The sequence below is a fragment of the Neophocaena asiaeorientalis genome, unplaced genomic scaffold (genome assembly GCF_003031525.2).
Source record: "Neophocaena asiaeorientalis asiaeorientalis breed wild unplaced genomic scaffold, Neophocaena_asiaeorientalis_V1.1 scaffold314, whole genome shotgun sequence".
Lineage (NCBI taxonomy): Eukaryota > Metazoa > Chordata > Mammalia > Artiodactyla > Phocoenidae > Neophocaena > Neophocaena asiaeorientalis.
Window position 1 is genome coordinate 1247472 of NW_020175489.1, and position 22893 is coordinate 1270364.

The 22893-nt window shown below is 36.9% G+C and overlaps 1 protein-coding gene across 3 annotated transcripts in view; it reads left to right on the top strand.

The window, feature by feature from the left end:
* DNAJB9 (DnaJ heat shock protein family (Hsp40) member B9) overlaps nucleotides 1-22893 on the top strand; it is a 409736-nt gene that overhangs the window by 65884 nt on the left and 320959 nt on the right. The window contains exon 5 of one of the 3 annotated variants that reach the window (XM_024768874.1): nucleotides 8889-9634. The exons of the other annotated variants lie outside the window; for them this stretch is intronic. Within the exon in view, the coding sequence (XP_024624642.1) occupies nucleotide 8889 (1 nt within the window). The 3' untranslated portion in view covers nucleotides 8890-9634. Of the gene's footprint in view, nucleotides 1-8888; nucleotides 9635-22893 lie in introns of those variants that run through there. 3 annotated transcript variants of the gene reach the window in all.

The window sequence follows — 22893 nt, forward strand, 5'->3', positions numbered from 1 at the left end:
GGTGTATGATCCTTTTAATGTGCTGTTGGATTCTGTTTGCTAGTATTTTGTTAAGGATTTTTGCATCTATATTCATGAGTGATGTTGGTCTGTAATTTTCTTGTTTTTGGAGTACTTCGTCTGGTTTTCGTAGCAGGGTGATGGTGGCCTCATAGAATGAGTTTGGGAGTGTTCCTTCCTCTGTAATTTTTTGGAAGAGTTTGAGAAAGATGGGTTTTAGCTCTTCTATAAATGTTGGATAGAATTCACCTGTGAAACCATCTGGTCCTGGACTTTTGTTTGTTGGAAGATTTTAAATCACAGTTTCAATTTCATTGCTTGTGATTGGTCTGTTCATTATTTCTTCCTGGTTCAGTCTTGGAAGGTTATAGCTTTCTAAGAATTTGTCCATTTCTTCCAGGTTGTCCATTTTATTAGCATAGAGTTGCTTGTAGTAGCCTCTTAGGATGCTTTGTATTTCTGCGGTGTCTGTTGTAACTTCTCCTTTTTCATTTCTAATCCTATTGATTTGAGTCCTCTCCCTCTTTTTCTTGATGAGTCTGGCTAATGGTTTATCAATTTTGTTTATCTTCTCAAAGAACCACCTTTCAGTTTTATTGATCTTTGCTATTTTTTTTTGTTTCTATTTCATTTATTTCTGCTCTGATCTTTATGATTTCTTTCCTTCTGCTAACACTGAGTTTTGTTTGTTCTTCTTTCTGTAGTTCCTTTAGGTGTAAGGTTAGATTGTTTACTTGAGATTTTTCTTGTTTCTTGAGGTAGGCTTGTATAGCTATAAACTTCCCTCTTAGAACTGCTTTTGCTGCATCCCAGAGGTTTCGGACTGTCATGTTTTCATTCTCATTTTCTCTAGGTATTTTTGGATTTCCTCTTTGGTTTCTTCAGTGATCTCTTGGTTATTTAGTAATGTATTGTTTAGCCTCCATGTGTTTGTGTTTTTTTACGTTTTTTTCCCTGTAATTAATTTCTAATCTCATAGCAGTGTGGTCAGAAAAGATACTTGATATGAATTCAATTTTCTTAACTTTACTGAGGCTTGATTTGTGACCCAAGATGTGATCTATCTTGGAGAATGTTCTGTGTGCACTTGAGAAGAAAGTGTAATCTGCTGTTTTTGGATGGAATGTCCTATAAATATCAATTAAATCTATCTGGTCTGTTGTGTCATTTAAAGCTTCTGTTTCCTTATTTATTTTCATTTTGGATGATCTGTTCATTGGTGTAAGTGAGGTGTTAAAGTCCCCACTGTTTTTGTGTTACTATCGATTTCTTCTTTTATAGCTGTTACCAGTTGCCTTATGTATTGAGGTGCTCCTATGTTGGGTGCATATATATTTATAATTGTTATATCTTCTTCCTGGATTGATCCCTTGATCATTATGTAGTGTCCTTCCTTGTCTCTTGTAAAATTCTTTATTTTAAAATCTATTTTATCTGATATGAGTATTGCTACTCCAGCTTTCTTTTGATTTCCATTTGCATGGAATATCTTTTTCCATTCCCTCACTTTCAGTCTGAATGTGTCCCTAGGTCTGAGGTGGGTCTCTTATAGACAGCATATACTTGGCTCTTGTTTTTGTATCCATTCAGTAAGTCTGTGTCTTTTGGTTGGAGCATTCAATCCATTCACATTTAGGGTAATTATCGATATGTATGTCCCTATGACCCTTTTCTTAATTGTTTTGGGTTTGTTTTTGTAGGTCCTTTTCTTCTCTTGTGTTTCCCACTTAGAGAAGTTTCTTTAGCATTTGTTGTAGAGCTGATTTGGTGGTGCTGAATTCTCTTAGCTTTTGCTTGTCTGTAAAGCTTTTGATTTCTCCATCGAATCTGAATGAGATCCTTGCCAGGTAGAGTAATCTTGGTTGTAGGTTCTTCCCTTTCATCACTTTAAGTATATCGTGCCACTTCCTTCTGGCTTGTAGAGTTTCTGATGAGAAATCAGCTCTTATCCTTATGGGAGTTCCTTTGTATTTTATTTGTCGTTTTTCCCTTGCTGCTTTCAATAATTTTTCTTTGTCTTTAATTTTTCCAATTTGATTACTATGTGCCTCAGTGTGTTTCTCCTTGGGTTTATCCTGTATGGGACTCTCTGTGCTTCCTGGACTTGGGTGGCTATTTCCTTTCCCATGTTAGGGAAGTTTTCGACTATAACCTCTTCAAATATTTTCTCTTGTCCTTTCTCTCTCTCTTCTCCTTCTGGGACCCCTATAATGCGAATGTTTTTGTGTTTAATGGTGTCCCAGAGGTCTCTTAAGCTGTCTTCATTTCTTTTCATTCTTTTTTCTTTATTCTGTTCCGCAGCAGTGAATTCCACCATTCTGTCTTGCAGGTCACTTATTCATTCTTCTGCCTCAGTTATTCTGCTATTGATTCCTTCTAGTGTAGTTTTCATTTGAGTTATTGTATCGTTCAGCTCTGTTTGTTTGTTCTTTAAATATTCTAGGTCTTTGTTAAACCTTTCTTGCATCTTTTCAATCTTTGCCTCCATTCTTTTTCTGAGGTCCTGGATCATCTTCACTATCATTATTCTGAATTCTTTTTCTGGAAGGTTGCCTATGTCCACTTCATTTAGTTGTTTCTCTGGGGTTTTATCTTTTTCCTTCATCTGGTACATAGCCCTCTGCCTTTTCATTTTGTCTGTCTTTCTGTGAATGTGGTTTTTGTTCCACAGGCTGCAGGATTGTAGTTCTTCTTGCTTCTGCTGTCTGCCCTCTCCCATTCTTATATTTTCAACATCTCTTTCCAACTCTGAATTCAGAGATGTCACATTGGTAGCTTGAAATCGGCTATGTAGGCGTACTTATACTATGGACAGTGGCAAATGCTAGGAACCTCAGCTTTCCCACCCCCTCCCCTGAAGACCCGGTGGTTAAACAGCAGACAATTGGGGACAACAAGCAGAAGTGACTGCAAGTGACCCTCAGGCTCACTCAGGGTGGCCTGGAAAATGAACCAGCTGGGATCTGGAGAAGTGCTTTTCTCAAGGGGAATGGGGAGTGAGGAGTGTACCAGACTCAACTTCCATGGGACCTTGGGCTTCCTCTCTCCAGCAGGTAGAAGACAACAACTCATATGCACCAAAGTCTCTAGAGCTGGGCAGCTTGGTGTTTGCAGATATATACTATACAGGTCTGATATCCCAAAATAGACAGCGTGGGGCCAGCAACCTGTGTGCTCCCCCACTGCTTTCTCTTATTGGTCCTATGGAAATGGCAGAATAACACAGTCCAAGGCCCTGCACTGAAACACAACCGTACAACTCCCCACCCAGCAGAGCCCTGGCCTCAGTATGTATTTCTGCGAAATACTGGGAGCCATGCCATGTAACACTGTGCAATTTGTCCTGAATTCTGATGCTTGTAAGGTGGGACACAAGGTCAGCAACAAAAAGAAAGGAAAATAAGACATTAACCCAACAATTTTGAAAGTTATGGTAATGGGACCTAACCATACACATAGCACCCACTTCATTTTTGGATCAGGTTCTAAAAGTTGCTTGCTGACTAAATTTTTAAAATTTGTTTTTACTACGTATTGTTACAAGAAGATGGTTTACAAAAATCTATATCTATATAGATATATACAAATATATATATCATGTTAGAATAAATTAAAAATAAATGAAAGTATTTAGACAAAGGGAATATGAGTAATATTGGGGGAGGAATAATAACAATAAAAGGGGAGGAAACTGTGAGTATACAAATGCTAGTCATAGTATCCTATATCCTTTCTAGAGGCAGGTAGTCCACGTTTTCTCTAGCAGCCAACATGAAGACAAAAATGCAGACATTATATTTGAAGGATTCTTAAAGCACACACAAACAGGTTGTTTAGGAAAAGTATTCAGTATTCCTAGTACTGTGACAATAGGACACTATTTGATGTAGTGAGTGATGTCCTCAACAACACCCTGCAGTTAATAAAGCATTCAGTTTCACTGTGCTCTTTCATATCATGGCTCAATGAAAGCTGATATTAATTTCTATTGTTTCATCATTAATCAATTGTCAAACCCTTTAGTTAGACTTGGTTATAGGTGTTACCTCTGTCAGGTTTTTCTTTCATCATCTTGATTCTGCTTAATCCTCTTCTTTGTATTCAGTTATTTGTGTCCTACTTTGGTATTTGTTGTAACAATCATTTTCTTATATTAAGACCTTTATTATTAATTGCAAAAAATTCTGTCTCTGGGTCTGCAATTTTGTTAAAGTTTAGCCTCAGTATAATAAAGTTTATATCAATTGTTTTAATAAAAAGTTTGATGTGGCCAATATGCTTTGCAAAATTTTTAACCCTAACAAATTATTACCTGGGAATGCTTTTTCCTCCAGGAGACTGATCCTGCAACTTGCCATCTCTTGCTCTTATTTCTGTGTGTCTTAGGCTCCCTGAGTAGTTAGAGAGAAATTTATACTTTTTGGCCTAAAGAATAGTTTCTAGGGCTTCCCTGGTGGCGCAGTGGTTGAGAGTCTGCCTGCCGATGCAGGGGACAGGGGTTCGTGCCCCGGTCCGGGAAGATCCCACATGCTGCGGCGCGGCTGGGCCCGTGAGCCATGGCCGCTGGGCCTGCGCATCCGGAGCCTGTGCTCCGCAACGGGAGAGGCCACAGCAGTGAGAGGTCCACGTGCCGCAAAAAAAAAAAACAACCAAAAAAACAATAGCTTCTAAATCAGGTCCAACATTATAGGAGGATTACTTTGGGTGGAGTATGGAAATTATGAAATCACACTATGTGCCAGGCACTGTCCTACATGCTTTTCATGTATTATTTCATTTAACTCTCATAACCCCAAAGCTGCATATTTATTATCTACATTTTACAGAAAAAGAAGCTGAAGCTCAGAGAGGTTAAATGTCACCCAGTCAGGGGCACTGTCAGGATTTTAACTCAGGTCTTTTTGATTCCATGGGTTATTTTTAACTCCTTCTGGTTCCATGCATTACATTTCCCCCCCTCCCTCCCTCCCCCCCTCCCTCCTTTCTTTCTTTCTCTCTTTCTTTCTTTTTTTCTCCCTTTCTTTCTCTTTCTTTCTTCTTTCTTTCTTTTCTGCCTTTTTTTTCTTTCTTTGTTTCTTTCTTCCTTCCTTCCTTCCTTCCTTACTTCTTTCCTTCCTTCTTTCCTTTCTTCCTTTCTCTCTCTCTCTTTCTTGACTATTTTTTTGAGCAGTTTTATGTTCACAGCAAAACTGAATGGAAAGTGTAGACACTTGCCATATATCCCCTGCCCCCACAAGGGCATCTTCCCCGCCATTGACATCCTGCACTAGAGTGGTACATTTGTTGCAATCAATGAATCTATATTGACACTTCATTACCACCCAAAGTACAAAGTTTTCATTAGGGTTCACTCTTGGTGTTGTTCACTTTATGAGTTTTGACACATATATAATGACATGCTTCATTACTTTTTGGTTTTGCTTTTGAACCATTTCACACATTTGCTCAGGCAGGGTTCTTTCAACTGATGAAGTCCCTGTGGGTCTAGCATTCAGCTTCAAGAAATGATACTATCAGTTCACTGAGGAATGATGAGCTTCTGTGGGGACTGACTTCAGGCTATATGGTCTCATGGATTTATTTATAAACAAGTGCTAACTTATTAACATTCAGTGGGGATTTACCTTCCTTGTCACTAGAAAACCCTTATCTAAAATAGCCCTGTTTATTATCAAACTTCCCTGGAATGCAAGTTGCTAATCAAGAAATTGTGAGGCAAAGATATACGTATGAGATAATGGTAAAATAAATTGAGTAATCTTGAAGGATATGTCTTTCGGATTGTGGCAAAAACTAGAGAAATCACTCCTGCTTTACTGCTGACTACATATTTCTAATGACTCGTATTCCACGTCTCTCTGAATAAACCCCAACAGATTATTATTTGTCAACTCTCCGTTTTCTAAACATCATGCAGAGTGCCACATCATTTTGTTTGCATTTATTACGTGCATGTGGTTATCCAGGTTATCTAAAGTCAAAGCTCAGGCTACAGTAAGTAATATTTGGACTGGGGACCTTAAGGGGATTTAGAGGCACAACTCATTGCAAAGTGCCTCTCAAAGGTCACTCCTGCAGAAGGCTAATCATATCCATTCCATATTAATTAATATAAACTTCAATTGCAGAGGATGACTTTTCTGATTTTATTCCTATTTTTTGTGAGTGACTTTCACTTAGGTCTTGGAGTTTATTATGCACTGATTATTAAAAAATGCAAGGGGACCAAAAATACCATCTTGTCTTCCGTTTAGCAGGGTTCATCTGAGACTGGGAATATAGTGATAATCTGGCATGTATGTGTGATGAGTAGTATGTCTTTAACGTTTTTAAATTTTTACGTAGAATCTGAAATGAAGGTGTCAGTGTATTAAAGTAATACAAAAAGTCATTTGGTGAAATGAAAGTCTAAGAAAAATTAAAATTGCAAAAAATAAAAACATCCATCCCATAATTTCCCTCAAAATTCTCCCTGCAGCAACTCTACCCTGGCTCCCAGCTTAGGCTGCTAACACTTTTAGGAAATGAATTCTACCCCGATTCAACCACAGTTGTGTATCTTATGGTACCAGGAAATTTTACTCTCTTGGATTCCTAAAACCAGGATCTGTCAAATTAATTGTCACTTTCTATTGAGTATGGTATGTGAACCGCTACCTTCAAAGGAACACTGTTAGAAGAACTCATTTTCCCAGGCTTCTAGGTGATAAGGCTTTTGTTTGTCAGTTTTAAATTTGCACATGCATGGTCTGAAAATAAAGAAAAGAATGTAAGTCTGTCACCATTGACTGTGGATTTGAGACCAAACATTAATGTTTTTTTTTCTTTGTCTATTCTTTGATTATGATAAGTAGCAATTGAAACTTTTTTGAAAGAGACATCAAAACTCACCTTCACCTCCTGATTAAAATCCTTCAGTTTGATACTGTAAAATTTGTGCTTGATTCATGTTAAGACTAAATCATCTTGAGAGCACTTAATTTTTTAAAAATACATTGCTATTTTAATGGGGTAAAAAATTCCAAATTGGAAGTCTATTTCCTAATGAAAATGATTTTGATTTTGAGCAGTGAAACAGTCATGTCAGTTGGAAGATCAATCTACCATATATTCCAAGCAGAAAAGTACAGTTTTTCTTAAATATATCCCTTTTGGAATCAGTGGCAAAATTGATGTCTCCCTTTCTTGATCGCTAAGCCAGACTGGCATAGACAAAAGGGCTCCTGCACTGTATGCCTCTTCTCTTTTCCTTTAAATGCTGGTTCAAATTAAAACTTAAAAATTATAGTCAAGAAAATAATTACACGCTGCTTATTGTTCTTGCCAGAGGGGGGATTGTAAGCAAACAAAGGAGAGCCCAGTGCTTTGAAGCTATAATAGGATTTCCCTTGTGTGTTTTTTCCTCTTTGTATAGTCATTAGTTGAGGTAAATCCCATTTCACTTAATAACTGCCTGGATTAAGGAGGTTTTTGAAGAGACTAATTTACATAAAGTAAGCTGATTTGAATAACTGGTGCTAGTTTTGATACTGAAAACAAAACACAGACCTGCAATTTTATAAAAGATTTTGGCTTGATTGGCATTGCCTCAGGTGTTTCTTCTTATAACAATGAGGTTAAAGTTTCCTTACTATGTTTATGCATCAGTGGAGAAGGCTGAAGAAAAATTTCCATACAAATAAATTCTTTGGCAACTAATTGCTAGGCACTTTGCCTAAAAGTCGGTACTGCCTAAAATTACAGAAATATGAAACCAAAGGACAAATTAATTCTTCTGAAACTGAGGATTTAATGTTTACCTTTTTTAAATCCTAAAGAAGTGCTAACAATATTTAATGATAAAAATGGATACAAATTAAGAATTTCTTTATGTTCAAAAGTTACTTTTTGTGATAATCAAATAAAATTCTACAAAAAGTGTTTCACTCAATTTTGTGAAAAAACCAAGATGTAATAATAATGTATAGTTTATGTCTAGAGTTTCATATCATTTAAGCAGAGGTTTCTGAACTTCTGTAAACAGCGCTTTCAGTGTCTGGTAACTTTTTCACTGCATCTTTAGGCCAGCGGACTAACTTAACAGACCTATTTTTGAGTATTTAGGCTCAAATAACTTAAGTATTTATACTGTAGCATTATAGAAGACAGTTGGAAAAATAATACACATAGACTGGAAAGGAAAATAATATTTTCATTCTTCAACACCCATAGTTATTTACTATTAGTATGTGTATGATTGGGCCGCTGTACGAATTCTCAAACCGTGGAGTAGGACGGACCTACTGCTCTCATTTCTTGTTCTGCATTGATTTTTGTTTAGTTCTCGATTCTTATCACAACAACTGATGAAAATGTTTCACAAAGATATGACATCATTGCAATATATACATATACCAGATCATTATGTTGTACACCTAAAAATAATACAGTTATATGTTAATTATATCTCAATACAACTGGGGGAAAAATGACATCAAAAGGAATGTACATGTTGAAACTGAACTATCTCAGAGCTGTTTTTTGTGTGGTGTCTGACAGATGTTGCTGTGCTTCCTTTGAAAATTAAAATATCCCGTGGCACCCTTGTGAATTTGCTGCAGCTCCCTGGGTGGCTCTGTGAGTTTGAGAAGTACAGCATTCAGGACAGTATAGTTTAGAAAATTTTATAATACATCTTAATAGTTTAACTACCTAAAGCTAAATTTCTTATTAGTGTTCTCAGTTCTTGAACTGACCATTAGTCATTAACTGCTAAAGAAGGTATTGGCTGTATTCATATACTCAATAAGTATCGATCTGGAATAATGACTTCTCTCTATTTCAGGAATGACACAACGTTTTGCATGATAAGTATCTGTTGGAAATATTGACTTATTTTAACTTTCCAGAAAAGCAGTATATAAGCAGCCTTCCAGTGGATCAGAGACCAGGATGGACCCAGTTGTAGAACGGAATAAATGACCAGATGAAAGAGGGATACCAGCACTCCCCATTTCCTAGACTATTTATCTGACTCAGTTGCCATAGCATTTCTGTCTTCTGCTTTGTTTGGAATTCCCATCCTTGTAATTGCTCCTTCACGAACACAAGAAACACAGGGCATGGGTTCAAGAGATTAGTGCTAAAATAAACATATCATCTTGGAGAAGCATACAGTGGTTTTGGTGTTCTACCTGTATCGTTACCTGCACTCGAGTATCAGATTAACTGTCTATTACCTAGAGAAGAAGAGAGTTGTGAGGATTGAATGGACGACAGGTAAACTTTAGAGTGCAGATTTCGAGTCAGAGTGGATCAAACATGAAACAGACAGAAGGCAACATGAGGGCAAGAATAGGATCTAGGTTAGGGGAGGATGGAAGAGACTAGGATCTGCAGATCAAGTATGCCCATTCGAATGGGGGAAAGTGGACTAGTAGGGGATAAGCTATTTCCAGTTGGTTACAAAACAATTCCATTGGATAGTCCTTAGATTCTTGACTCTTAGAACTAATAGTGTGCTAGATAGTCTCATACATAAATCTTTGTGCACATTTGTGGTAGTTTCCTTAGGGCAAATTTATAGAAATGCTAGATCATAGAATATAAGTATGTTAAGACTTTTGGTACACTCTGTCAGAGTATTCCTCAGAAAGGTAATAACAATGAAAAGTCCACCATCAGTGTATGAGAATAGATACCAGAAATGGAAAGTTCCATTTCTTTTGGCAAGCTCCACCTAGGACAGTTATACCTGTTATACTTCTACATAGTCATGAAGGGATTCTGCTTAAAAGGCCAGAAGTTGATTCACTGAGAAATACTAGATTTACAGTAAAAGTTTAAAAATAAGCAAGGTAGACTAAGAATGTTGATTAATGAATATTGCCAAGCATCTGTGAACACTCTACAGTGAGATTCTGGCTGTAAATTCTCATTCCTCCTCAAGAATGGGAATACCAAGCCAGAGTGGTACTAAAGGAGTGGTCTCTTTGTTTTGGTCTGGATACTTTTACTTCGCTTAACATAACCTTTAAAAATGATCTCATTATTTTTACTCAAAAATCTCCCCTTCTTTCTGAATTTTCCTGTCTTTCCTAGAACTACCATCCCCACATTTCACCAAGCCAGACCTGGGAATAATGTAAAAAATACCATTTTAAACCCCACCCAGATCCAGCAGGCAATTGGTTACCAATTGCTATCATTCTATTCTCTGAATATCTTCCAAACATACCCCTCTTCTAGTGCCCTCATTTACACCTTTGTCATTTCTTGTTTCCTAATGTTCTTGCTACCTTCAGCCTTATATTTCTCCAGTCTATCACACTGACACTAGAGTGGAACTTCTAAACTACATGTCAGATCATGTCAGGTTCCTGCTCAGGATTTTAGATAGATTCCTATTGCCTACATAATAGAAACTAAAACTTCTGTTCAGTCTTACAGGGTCCTATTCACCATAAAGCCCATTTTTATGTCACATAGCTTGTGTCACCCATGTGCTGGTCATGGTTTTCATCCTGAACCTCTTGCCTTCATCCATTTGAGGTGCCATATTCTGACTTGGGCCTTATCCTTCACGCTTTTGGTGTATGACTTACCTTCCTAGGCACAGATTCTCATTCACCTCCCCACCTCGTGCTCAGCACTGTGTCTCTGGTTTTGACCTCTTGTATCCTGCCCTGCCTATTATTGAGAATCTCCCTTTCTCCTGGTTGCTACTGTGGAAAAAATATATCCAGAGTTCTACTAGGATCAGTGCATCAGTTCAGAGCAAAACTCTGTCCAGAGGTGGCCCACAGCCTGGGGAGGGGCAAAACTTGCCAGAAGGGGTTCATCTGCTTGAGTTTCAGGATTGAGGATCTCTAGCACCAAAACTAAGGCCTGCCTTGGTTCTTAGAGGCAAAATTCCATCTCAAAGTTCTGTCTCATTTGTGGTTTTTCCAAGAAAGCTATCATAGGAGTGCTGTAGACAGAATGAAGCTTTTAACAGAATTCCTTCTACAGGTATAGAAAGAATGGTTTCTATTTGCTAAACTATTTTGCAAATGAGAAATGTTTTACGATTTGAAAAAGCAGAAAAGCACTTTATCCTGACTGAATCTTCGTATACCAATAAATAATAAGGTGACAGCTGAATTGAGCTGGTTATTCTAATTTTAATGTTTTCCCTGATGAAATGTAATTGGTTAATGAAAGGAAACAAAACCTTGCTCATATAAATAGCATAGACACATATTTATCTTATTAAAATACTTCTTATTGTTTCTGGTTAAAGAAAATACACAGAATAAATTTATTTTAAGAAAATAAAAATTGAGGGCTTCCCTGGTGGCGCAGTGGTTGAGAGTCCGCCTGCCGATGCAGGGGACACGGGTTCGTGCCCTGGTCTGGGAAGATCCCACATGCCTCGGAGCGGCTGGGCCCGTGAGCCATGGCCGCTGAGCCTGCACGTCCGGAGCCTGTGCTCCGCAACGGGAGAGGCCGCAACAGTGAGAGGCCCACGTACTGCAAAAAAAAAAAGAAAAGAAAAGAAAAGAAAAATTGACATTACTGTTATTTACCTAAATAATATGACTAAAATATTTATAATTTACCTATTGAGTCTAAAGTGCTTTGCTGACAATTACTTTATTTTTGATTACCTTTTGCATGGAAATAATGACTATTAAATGTTATGTGCGTGGAAGATGAATATATATATTAAAATAAAGCAGTGCTGTAAAATTTATAAATAGGCCTTACAAGAATCAAACTTGTATTTATATCTTTGTTACAGTTTTTTAGAATTATGGTATGTAACGTTTTTAGGTTGGAAAGGCTTTTATTGGCCTTCAGTCATACAGTGTATGAATAGATGAGGATGAATTAATTGGGAAAGTGTCTGAACCCCAGACAGAATCATAGTGCCCATTTTGTCAGGGAGACATGGAGATCAGAAGGGGGTCTCAGAATGGAAAGAGAAGGCAATAGTCATGCAGATCCAAATCTTAGGCCATAAAGAGATGTTCTCAAATATTTGTTTTAAATGTATGATTTACATTTTCATTGAGTATTGAATAAATATTCACCAGATTAACAGTTAATAAAGCATCAAAGAGTAAGAGATTCCATTTTTTCATGGAAAAAGAGAGAAAATATTTTAGGCAGATTGCCAAATGTTTAGGCAAATGTTGATTATGAAATACGTTGTGAACTTTTTCCATACCGAAATAATTGCCTCTCACTAAGAAAAGCTTTCGCTGACACCTCATCTTGAGACGTAACAAACATATTGTAAAACCCATCCAACTGATTAATAGTTTTTGGCTTTTAGGAGCCTTTTCAATAAGATAAAGGTTGGAGTGAAGTGCAAGAGAGGCCGTCTGTTTTAGTGTTGAATTTTAATTTTCCGTTATTAATAATTAGCAATTGATAATTCAGATAAAAGCTGTGTTCGTAAATATTTAAAACAAGACAAGTGGTTGGGTTGGTTGGATAACTTGGAGGGGATTTGGATCAATGAAACCAGAATTTAGTGGTTATATGGTTTGTGTTTCTTGTTAAATTCTGGAATGGTACTGGCATATGGAGCGGCATTAGATTAATTTCTTTTTTCACTCTCGTTTTCATGCAATTTCCCACATTATACCCTTTGCTATAAAACGTGCCATGTTCAATTAAGGTATGCTAGTATGTTGAAGTATTTTTCAACAACTCTGTTGAAATCTCATGAATGAGGTCAGTTCACAGGGTCAAACTAATACATGCTAAATGCTTGTATGTAATTTTTTAGCTTGAGACAGGCTCAGAGGCATTTATTTGACGAACTCCTGAGAATAATTGGTTCTCCAACAACCTAGACAGAATAGGCTTTTTGAGAATAAAATAGGTTCTCATTCATTCCTTTCCTGTAGCTCATTTGAAGTAGCATCTTATAACAATCCTAATTTTAAAGGTACTTCTATTCACCCAATGAAAGTAACTTGTTTATTTTGATCCTTTTGGTTCCTGGGTCTTTAAATTGCTTAGAGCTATTCTCTCAAACTGTCACTGTTAATCACGCACATTTGTTTTGCCTTATGCTATTAGTAGGATCGAATTTACTAACTTCTTTGCATGATCCTGTTATACTGATACACTTAACATCTGCCATAAATGATTTATTAAGATTTAGTGAAAATTATATTTCAACATATTTAAGGAGCAAACTTCACTGAAAACACAAATGGTTTACTCACATGTCAGTACTCTTCAAGTCTTTCTAATTATAATTAAGATATAATTTTATTTCCTTATTTTTGGAGACCCAAGCTCTCACAATTTATCTTTTCTTTTATGCACCATTTCCCCCCTAAACACATTCAGAAAACTTCCATTTTATCCAGATAAGCACAGGCTTTCGGTTGCAATTTCTTTTTCAGATCAAATACATGTTTCAGAGTATGGAAGATTTTATGATTTTCAAATTAATACAAAGGCCAAGGTTAGGAATTTAACCCAATAGATGGAACACACACACACACACACACACACACACACACACGGCATTTGATGCTCATTTGTTTTTTTTGTTTGTTTGTTTTTATATTGCTCACACCAAAATTTATTTTATTCAAATGCGTAAAATCACTTGGGTCACTGAAGCTGATGTAGTAAGTCCAGGCTTTTATGTTAAAGCATTAGCCTAATAGATTAATATGTCTCCTCTGAATAAACAGCCCTCTTGAGACTGTTTCAGCCTGTGAGTTCAATACATTTACCAACCCCACAAAAGCATTAGGCTTAAATGGAGTTCTCCTCTCTTGGGACATCAGCCTCACCAACACAAAATTAAACTTTGTAAGGGTCACCCATTGCATTTCCTTTCCTATGCTTCCCTTCCTTCCTTGTCCACGCTCTTACTTGTTTTGGGAGACTTTGTGACTAAGGAGACAAGTGTAACCTCATTCTGAGTGACCTCATTCTTACAATAGGGTAGATTTTATATATTTTTGTGGGTAAAATGGTTAAAAGGAACATCTTCAGAACCACTATGGGGAGGTGGGTAATGGGGAAATGCCTTTTCAGCTGAAATTGGGTCAGTTGACCTGAATCCATTAAGTACTCAGTAAATATTAACTAATAATATTATTATTATTAAAATAAATTTGCAACAATTTTCCATTGCTAGGATATGGAGAGCACAAAACTGCCATAGCAAGGCAGAACACAGGCAACACAAGACAGAGGCACATAAATAGAAAGCAACCCTATTTCAGTGTTAATAAATGAAATATCACAGGTTTAGTCTGAATATTTCTTTTTAAAGAGCACACTAAATCAAACATTCATTAAAAAATCCTTCAAATGGCTTCCCTGGTGGCGCAGTGGTAGAGAATCCGCCTGCCGATGCAGAGGACACGGGTTCGTGCCCCGGTCCGGGAAGATCCCACATGCCGCGCAGCAGCTGGGCCTGTGAGCCATGGCCGCTGAGCCTGCGCGTCTGGAGTCTGTGCTCCGCAACGGGAGAGACCAAAATGTTTGCTGCCCAAAGCATACTTTGAAAAATCATTAAAGAGAGACTGAGAATAATCTAGAATAGTTTTTTTTTTTTTTTTTAAGCAGTGTTTCAATCTGGAGGTCCATGAGTGAAATTTTCCCCTCAATTTATTTTGCTTGACTGTCAGGATGGTTTTAAAAATGAGTTTGAAATGAAAATGAATTTATCAAAACATGTGGGATGCTGCGAAAGCAATGCTTAGAGCAAAATTTATAGCAGTGAATACTTATATTAGAAAAGAAGAAAAATTTTAAATCATTAATCTAAGTTTTCACCTCAGGAAACTGGAAAAAGAAGACCAAATTAAACCTGAAATAAGCAGAAGAAAAAAAAAAATAAAAAGAGTTAAAGCATAAATAAATTTGAAAATGAGAAATCAATAAAGAAAATCAAACCAAAAGCTGGTTCTTAGAAAAGATGAATAAAATTGATAAACCTCTAGCCAGTCTATGAAAAAAAAGGACACGCATTACTAATACCAGAAATGAAAGAGGGGACATGACTACAGATCTCATGGAAATTAAAATGATAATAAAAAAGATAATAAAAATTACTATGAACAACTCTTCGCTCACAAATTTGATAATCTAGATTAAATGGACCAATTCCTTCCTTAAAAGACACAATCTGCTAAAACTTACACAAGAAGAAATAGATGATCTAAATAGGCCTACATCTATTAAAGAAATAAATCAATAATTAATAACCTTCCAAAACAGAAAGCACCAGGCCCAGATGGGTTAACTGGCAAATTCTACCAGATATTTAAGGAAGAAATTATACCAATTCTCTATAATCTCTTTCAGAACACAGAAGCAGAGGGACTACTTCCTAGCTCATTGTAGGAAAGCAGAATAAGCAAACAAACAAACTGCAGAGCAGTATCTCTCGTGAACATAGATGCAATAATCCTTAACAAAATATTAGCAACTGAATCTAACAATGTACGCAAATAATTATACATGATGACAAATTGGGATTTATCCCATGTATGCAAGCCTGGTTCAATATTCAAAAATCAATGTAATCCATCACCTCAACAGACTAAAAACAAAAAATCACATGATCATATTAATAGTTGCAAGAAAAGCATTTGACAAAATCCAACACCCATTCATGACAAAAAACACTCAGTAAACTACGAGTAAGGAGGAACTTTCTCCACTTGGTAAAGACTATCTACAAAAACCTTCAGCCAACATCATATTTAGTGGTGAGAAACTCAAAGTTTTCCCACTAAGGTCAGGTACAAGGTAAGGATGTCCCCTCTCACCACTCCTTTTCAACACCATACTGGAAGTCCTGGCTACAACAATAAAGCAAGAAAGGTATACAGACTGGGAAGGAAGACGTTGTTTACAAATGGTATGACTGTCTAAGTAAAAAATCCAAAAGAATTTGATATAAACCTAAAACTGACCTAAAAGAAAAAGTTTTCAAAAAGTAAGTACCTCCGTAATAGAAATATAATCTATCTTCCATGATAAAAAAATGAATTTGAACTACTTTACTCCAGTTTCTTACACACTCCACTACTCCCCAGTGTTTAGAAATTGGCAAGGTTTCTATCTTTATATACCTGTATGGGATTTGTAGCTGATTGAGTTATGCTCTCTGAGAATCAAGGGTACTTTAAGGGTACTTTTATCCTGTCACAGAGATGTATAAGAAAAGAATGATGCTAAGTACTAACAGAATGCTCTGCTAAATCAGGAAGAACTTTCCAGACCAAGCCAAAGAGAGACCACTCCTTTAGCTATGGCTCAGTATTTCTATTTTTGAGGAGGAACTAGAACTTACTGCTCATTTTTCTCTGTGAAACATCCACAGATGCTTAGAAGTATTCATAAGTTAACATTATTAGTAAACTTACTTAATTCTTACTTTTTCGTGTGAATCTAGTAGTTCTCAGTGAATCGATTTCTGGCCTTAAATAGGTGGCAGAATCCCACTTGTCATTACTATCAACGCTTGTAACTGTCCTGAGTGGATCTTGCCTGAGGATTCCAGTGCCATTTCTGGTGTCCATTCTCACGCTGATGGTAGACTTTCAATTGTTATTACCTTTCTGAGGAATCCTTTGGAAAGTGTATCAAAAATCTTAACACACTTATATTCTAGAATCTAGCAATTGTCCTAGGAATTTGTCATGTGGAAATTATATATCTTGTACATTAAAACATTTTTTTGAGGGTGTCTAGTACCCTATTAGTGAAGACTGAAAAATCAGAAACAATCTAAGTGTCCCCAAATGAGTATTTGTTAAGTAAATTCTAGTTTGGTAATTTGGAATTCACTGCAGCCATTCAAAATCACTATTAGACTAGTTAGTAATATGGAGACAATATTTACAACTAAGTATTCTGTGAGAAAAGTACATCATAAAATAATGTGTATATTATGGTCCCATTAGAGTCTTTATAAAAGGAAAAATAAAGCCACAGAATAAGTTTAGAAAAATGTCCCAGACTGTTAGCATTCGTTCTCTGGGGGGTAGGAGTATGGTTGATTTTTGTTTCTTCTATGTGCTTTTCTATTTTTTCTAAATTTTATTGTTTTGTAATGAGAGCAATGCTAAAAATATCTATTTTAAGAGGTATTCTAGTGCTCTGACGGTTAATTCTAGGCAAGTAGCACCCTTTGAAGACTACTCAACTAGTCTAGTTTCTGGCTATGCTCCCTGCCTGAGCCAGAGGTCTTGGGCATCAGATCTCTGGAGGGCCCTTTCAGTAACATGGCCTAATTCTCTGATTTTAAGATAATCATGATTTGTAGATCTCTTGTCATCTCAAGCAACTTTTCAATTGGAGAGGAATTGGGAGCTTTTCACTGTCAGAGCTAATGGTCCATACCGGTACTGCCACCCTATAGAATAATTATGCTTTTAAGAGGAACATTCTCTGTTACCCTGTGATGGTTAAGCATGGGATTATTCTCTTCATTTCAAGAGGAGTGGCTCTAATTTAATTCTGAATGCAATTGCAGGGAATGGATATTTGTTCTCAGAAGGATCTTTTTAATAGGATCATTGCCTTGAAGCAGTGTTCCCTTGGAAACTGCTTGATGTCTGTCTGTGTAGCAGGAGTATTAGATTTTTAGAAGTTGGGTACATGTGTGTGTATGTGAATTCATATTGAAATGGCTAAAGATAAAATGAATAAAAGAAATGCATTAATATCCTAAAAATTCAAATTAAATTAAAACATATAACCATATTTTTCAGAATAGAGAGATGATGAAAAGAGGGAACATCCAATTATTGGATGTATTATTTCAAATGTTTACATGGTGGGAAAAATTCGTATCTAAAATACACAACTCCCAAACTCACACTAGTTTTTAAATTCTTTCTTAGCCTCTATGCTCCAGGTTATATGAAGAAATTAATATATGTCACTACAAAGTTGCTTTCTTGGCCCATAAATCCTTGCATATATGGTGTTTTGGGGGTGTGGGAAGGTAAATTAATATAAAAACTATTAACATCTAGCCCTTTTATGGGTATTGTGAAAGAAGAAAAAGAAAGCTTACATTCATTAGATGGCATAGACAGATTGCATCAGAGACACAAAACATCATTTCAATTAATGTGTTCAGACCACAATCTATAAGCGCTAAATATACCTATTACATATTTGAGGGGATGTTGGGGAACATCTGCCTCATGGTCTTGAATGATCAGTGTGCACGCATGTCAAGGGATGGGCAACGTGGCTTGAGAAGATAAGAAATCAATTCTAGAGTATTTTCAGGCTGCCCAAATCCTACTCTACTCTAAAGGGTTGTATCAAAATTGAATGGAAGAGTAGGGGGTCCATTGGTTATGTGAATTTTGAAAAATTGCCAGATTCCTGCTTAAAAACCATGCTGCTTAGCTTTCTAAATTTATGAGTGAAAATATCATAGAAGTTAAGTGGCATTACAAAAAATTGCCAAACTAGTTTCTGAGAAAACTGAGATTGATTACTCATCCAGTGGATGAAGTATCTTGACTTTTTAAATAAAAATTAAAAGGGAGGGGTTTTATTTTTAAAAAAATAAAAGCCTCAGTAGATTGAACAAATAGCTTTTCAAATTGCTTTACATTCTCTGCCTCATATCAACCCAATTCTTTACTTGTCACTTACCGATGGATTCAGTCCTCATGACTGCTGCTGACCCAACTCTGCATCGTATCTGCCCCTTTGGTAAAGAAATGAGTGACACTTGAGAAAATGGTCTCTATAATGTCAAGATGTAAACCTAATTGCAGGGGTTACAGCATGTGGGAATGAACAAAAGGAGACAAATACAGATAGACTGTTGCTTCAAGAAGTTATAACTAAAGAAGAAAGAGTGATAGTGTTAGTTGGATACTAAAGAAAGGATAAAACCCTTTATGAGATATGGCAAAATAAATCATGGATAAAGGGTTGTAGAAATCTTTCTACATGATATTGGTGCTGTATATGAAATTACCTTCAGGTTTTTGCCACAATAATTCTGCATACAAAACCCCAAAATCTAGTGGCTTTCAACAACAAGCATATATTTCTTTCTAATGGGCTTGTAGGTCAGATTTGACTTGTGGGCTCTGCTGGGCTTGGCTGAGCTTGGGTACTGTAGTGGAGCTGGCTCTAGATGAAGGCATGGAAAATACACCTATGGTAACAGAAAGGAAGGTGGAATAAGTGTAGCTGCATGGGTGAAGGTGGTGGCAGTAGTTTCTAGAGCTGTTCTTCTCTCAGAGATATAGGAAGCAAAGCTGAGAGTGAAGGTGAGGAGGTGCTTGAGTTTTGAGGTGAAAGTAGAGGTAACTGAGTGGAGTAGAGATATGTAGTCCATTCACTGGAGTCCATTCACTGGACGGCACTAACGGTCTCTTTGAGATCAGTGATCATGACTTAAGGATACAGCAGATTGTTTTTCTCCAGCCACATTCAGCTTCATGGGTGCCAGGACAGAGCAGGTGGTGAGTTGGCTTTAAGTATGATTAGAGTTTTGCCATGTGAGACCTATGAGGTAAGAAGACGACAAGAGAGTTGAGGTTTTATGCAAGAGAGGAATAATGGACTGTGGATTCTAAACTATCAGTACATAAGGAGAATATTAAATATATCAATAGGATGTGGGGAAAAAGTGATAGGTCCTTGTTGGGAATGGGATATTAGAGGAAAGATCTGGAAGGACAAGAGATGGTTGTGGGAGAGTGGGATGCTTGATGTTGAACTTATGGGGGAATTGCTGTTACTGGTAATGAGAAGGTGACTGGGTTAGGTGGGAGACAAGATCATTGAAGATGAGCTCAAATGGATTAGAAGGATCATCAGGGGAATATTGAAATCACCAAGAATAATGACAAGTAGAGTGCTGGAATGACAGTGAGTTAGAAGCTTAATTCTTCAAGGAGTGGGGAAGGACCCAGGTCTGTGTATAATTGCAACAAGGAGGGGTAGTGGGTTGATATTCTGAGGAGTTGAAGAGTAGCCATAGCTTGGGGGGAGAGCCAGGTCAAGTTCAGGATATTAGTGATACAAGGGATTTTGCTGGTGATTGATTTTTGGATACAAGGGATTTTGCTGGTGATTGATTTTGGGTTCCAGGGGGATTTGGGGATGGGTTGGAGATAAGTTCATAAAAGGGTAAGTACACAGCTATCTAATAAGAAGAGCCCAGGGATGAAGGCATTTCTAGGTAAGGAGAGGGTCTAGGCTTTATGAGGTGATCAACAAATCAGGAATAAAGGGATGTCTGAGTCACAAGGCAGATAGATGATGAGAGTTGGTGTAATGAAGGATGAGCGTTGATTTTTACGCATAGCACATTACTTTGGAGATCTTCCTCTTCATGTCAAGGATAGTATAGAAGTGGAGGAAAAGTGGTTTTATCTGATGCTTGTAGGGCTCCAGGGCATAGAATTAGGGTGAAGTGGTGTGTGTGGCTGAGGTAGCATCTAATGTTAGAATCACCTGGCATAATCAGTTGACTAGGGCTCGGTTTTCAGGGTCTTTAGGTTTAGAACATGGGACTCTTTTTCTCTCATCATAATTAATTTTTTCCTGATTATGTCATAAAACCCATGGCTCAGTAGCCAGGCATTTGATAGCTGAGTTTTTTAAAAAAAACAACAAAAAGCAGGTATTGAGAACATGCATACAAGACAGAATTATAGGACTAGTTTATCTAATTTAACTATCAATCTATCCATTTCTTTATTTGCTGTGTGGGAAGATGGTTGGGTGTGACACTGTTTGAATTCAAATTTCATAGAGGATAGAAAATGTGCCCAAACTATTTAATATGAAAAGAACAAATTCAGGCCATCTATCCCCTTCCTTCTGTTTCTGTAATCTGGTGAGTTGTCCATCTTTATTTTTAAGATTCTCTTCATGGGGTTTTTCATAAGGTCCTGCAGAATAATAGGCTTGAAGATTAATTTTACATACCTCATGGTGCAAAATCCTCTTTCCCCCAGTGGAAAGCTAGAAAAGATTGATGAGGTCATTTTGGCTGTTTCACAATAAAAATTCCCTTTATTTTGTTTAGCAATCGGGGCATAAATATACCTTATTTTTATAAGGTATGCTTTTACAGCTACTTTACTTTCACTGGGTAATTTTATGATAGAATTTAAACTTTTCACCAACTTTTATTTATGGTGTTAAAATTTTACATTTTAGTACTTTGCTTAATTGGCTTCCAGAGAATGATGGACGGGCATGGCTTATATTAATCAGCTCTGAATCTCTGTGGCAAATTTTCTTTTACATTCTTTATTAATTTTATGCTTAGGGGCTGTCGGGAAATAGTATAAATCTTTTCGGGAATCCCACATTTTAGACAAACAAAGTGTGGAAAGATAATAAACCATAGCTCCTTGGCCCTTGTGCCCCTCTACGTTGAGATTCTCGAATAATTATACCTCCACACGTTGAGAGCACCACTCTACTGTATTTTAAAATGAAATACATTTCAGTTCATCAACAGCATCCTTTAGTTTGGAGTCTTGGGGTAGAGGTTGTAAATACCTCATTCATTTGTTCCTTTGCTTTTCCTGAGGGAAACCACATCACATTTTGATTTCTTCTGGATATCAAATGGAGACAAAATGACCACTAACAAGAGAATAGAACATAGTCTTAGTCCCTTTAGGCTGCTATAACAAAATCCTGCAGACTGGGTAGAATATAAACAACACAAATTTATTGCTTACAGTTCTGGAAACTGGAAGTTCAGTGTTAAGGTGCCAATATCATCAGGCAAGGGCCCTCTTTTGGGTTGTAGACTTCTCATTGTACCTTCATGTGGTGGAAGGGGAGAGGTACCTCTCTGGGGTCACTCATAAGAGCATTAATTCCATTCACGAACGCTCCTCCACTGTCATGACCTAAGCACCTCCTAAAGTTCCCACCTCCCAACAACACCACCACGGGCATTGGGATTTCAACGTGGGAGGACACAAACATTTAGATCACAGCAATAACAAACTGTGTTGTAATGGGCATATGTTGTTTTGTGTAATTTTATTTTTCAGGTGAAAACATTAGTTCATTATAGTACATAATATAGTTTCTATTAAGTAGTAAAATTTTGTCATAGCTTTACTTGATATAAATTAGGTTCACACATATTTTTAGAACTAGCAAATTTTTCAAATTACCACTGAGAGCTCACACATATTTTTAGAACTAGCAAATTAAAATGTATCTTGTGTGGTAATTCACATAGTTTGTCTTTATATGCTTGATTAAGTGAATGACGTTACCATCATAAAACCTATAGAATTTTCTAATTTAGTAGTGTACATTGTGTTTTCAGTCAAAAGACAACATCTAGTTGAATAAGATAGAAGGGTCAAAGTGCATAGGAAGGTTATCACTGAGATTATCTAGTTTTGCCTAAAGTTTGTATATATGTGTGGTGTGTGTGTGTGTGTGTGTGTGTGTGAGAGAGAGAGAGAGAGAGAGAGAGAGAGAGAGAGAGAGAGAGATTGATTATGAGGAATTTGCTTGCTTATGCAATTATGTAGGCTATGTTCCATTATCTGCTATCTGTAAGCTGGACACCCAGGAAAGCAATAATGTGATTCCAGTTGTCTGATTTTTGTCCTATTCAGGCCGTCAACCACTGCACCATGTGTACCCACACTGGGGAAGGCAATCCACTTTATTGAGTCCACCACCAATACAAATGCTCATGTAATCCAGAAACACCCTCACAAACACACCCAGGAATAATTTTAATCTGGGTACACTGTGACCCAGTCAAACTGACACATAAAATTAGCCATTATACTATGTAAATACTTTTGGGGCGATTTAAAATAAAATACTGTCAAAAATTTTTATTAATTTATTTGTCATTTGTTTTCTAACTCTAAGTTGCTTAAATTGCTTCTCATCCACCATTGG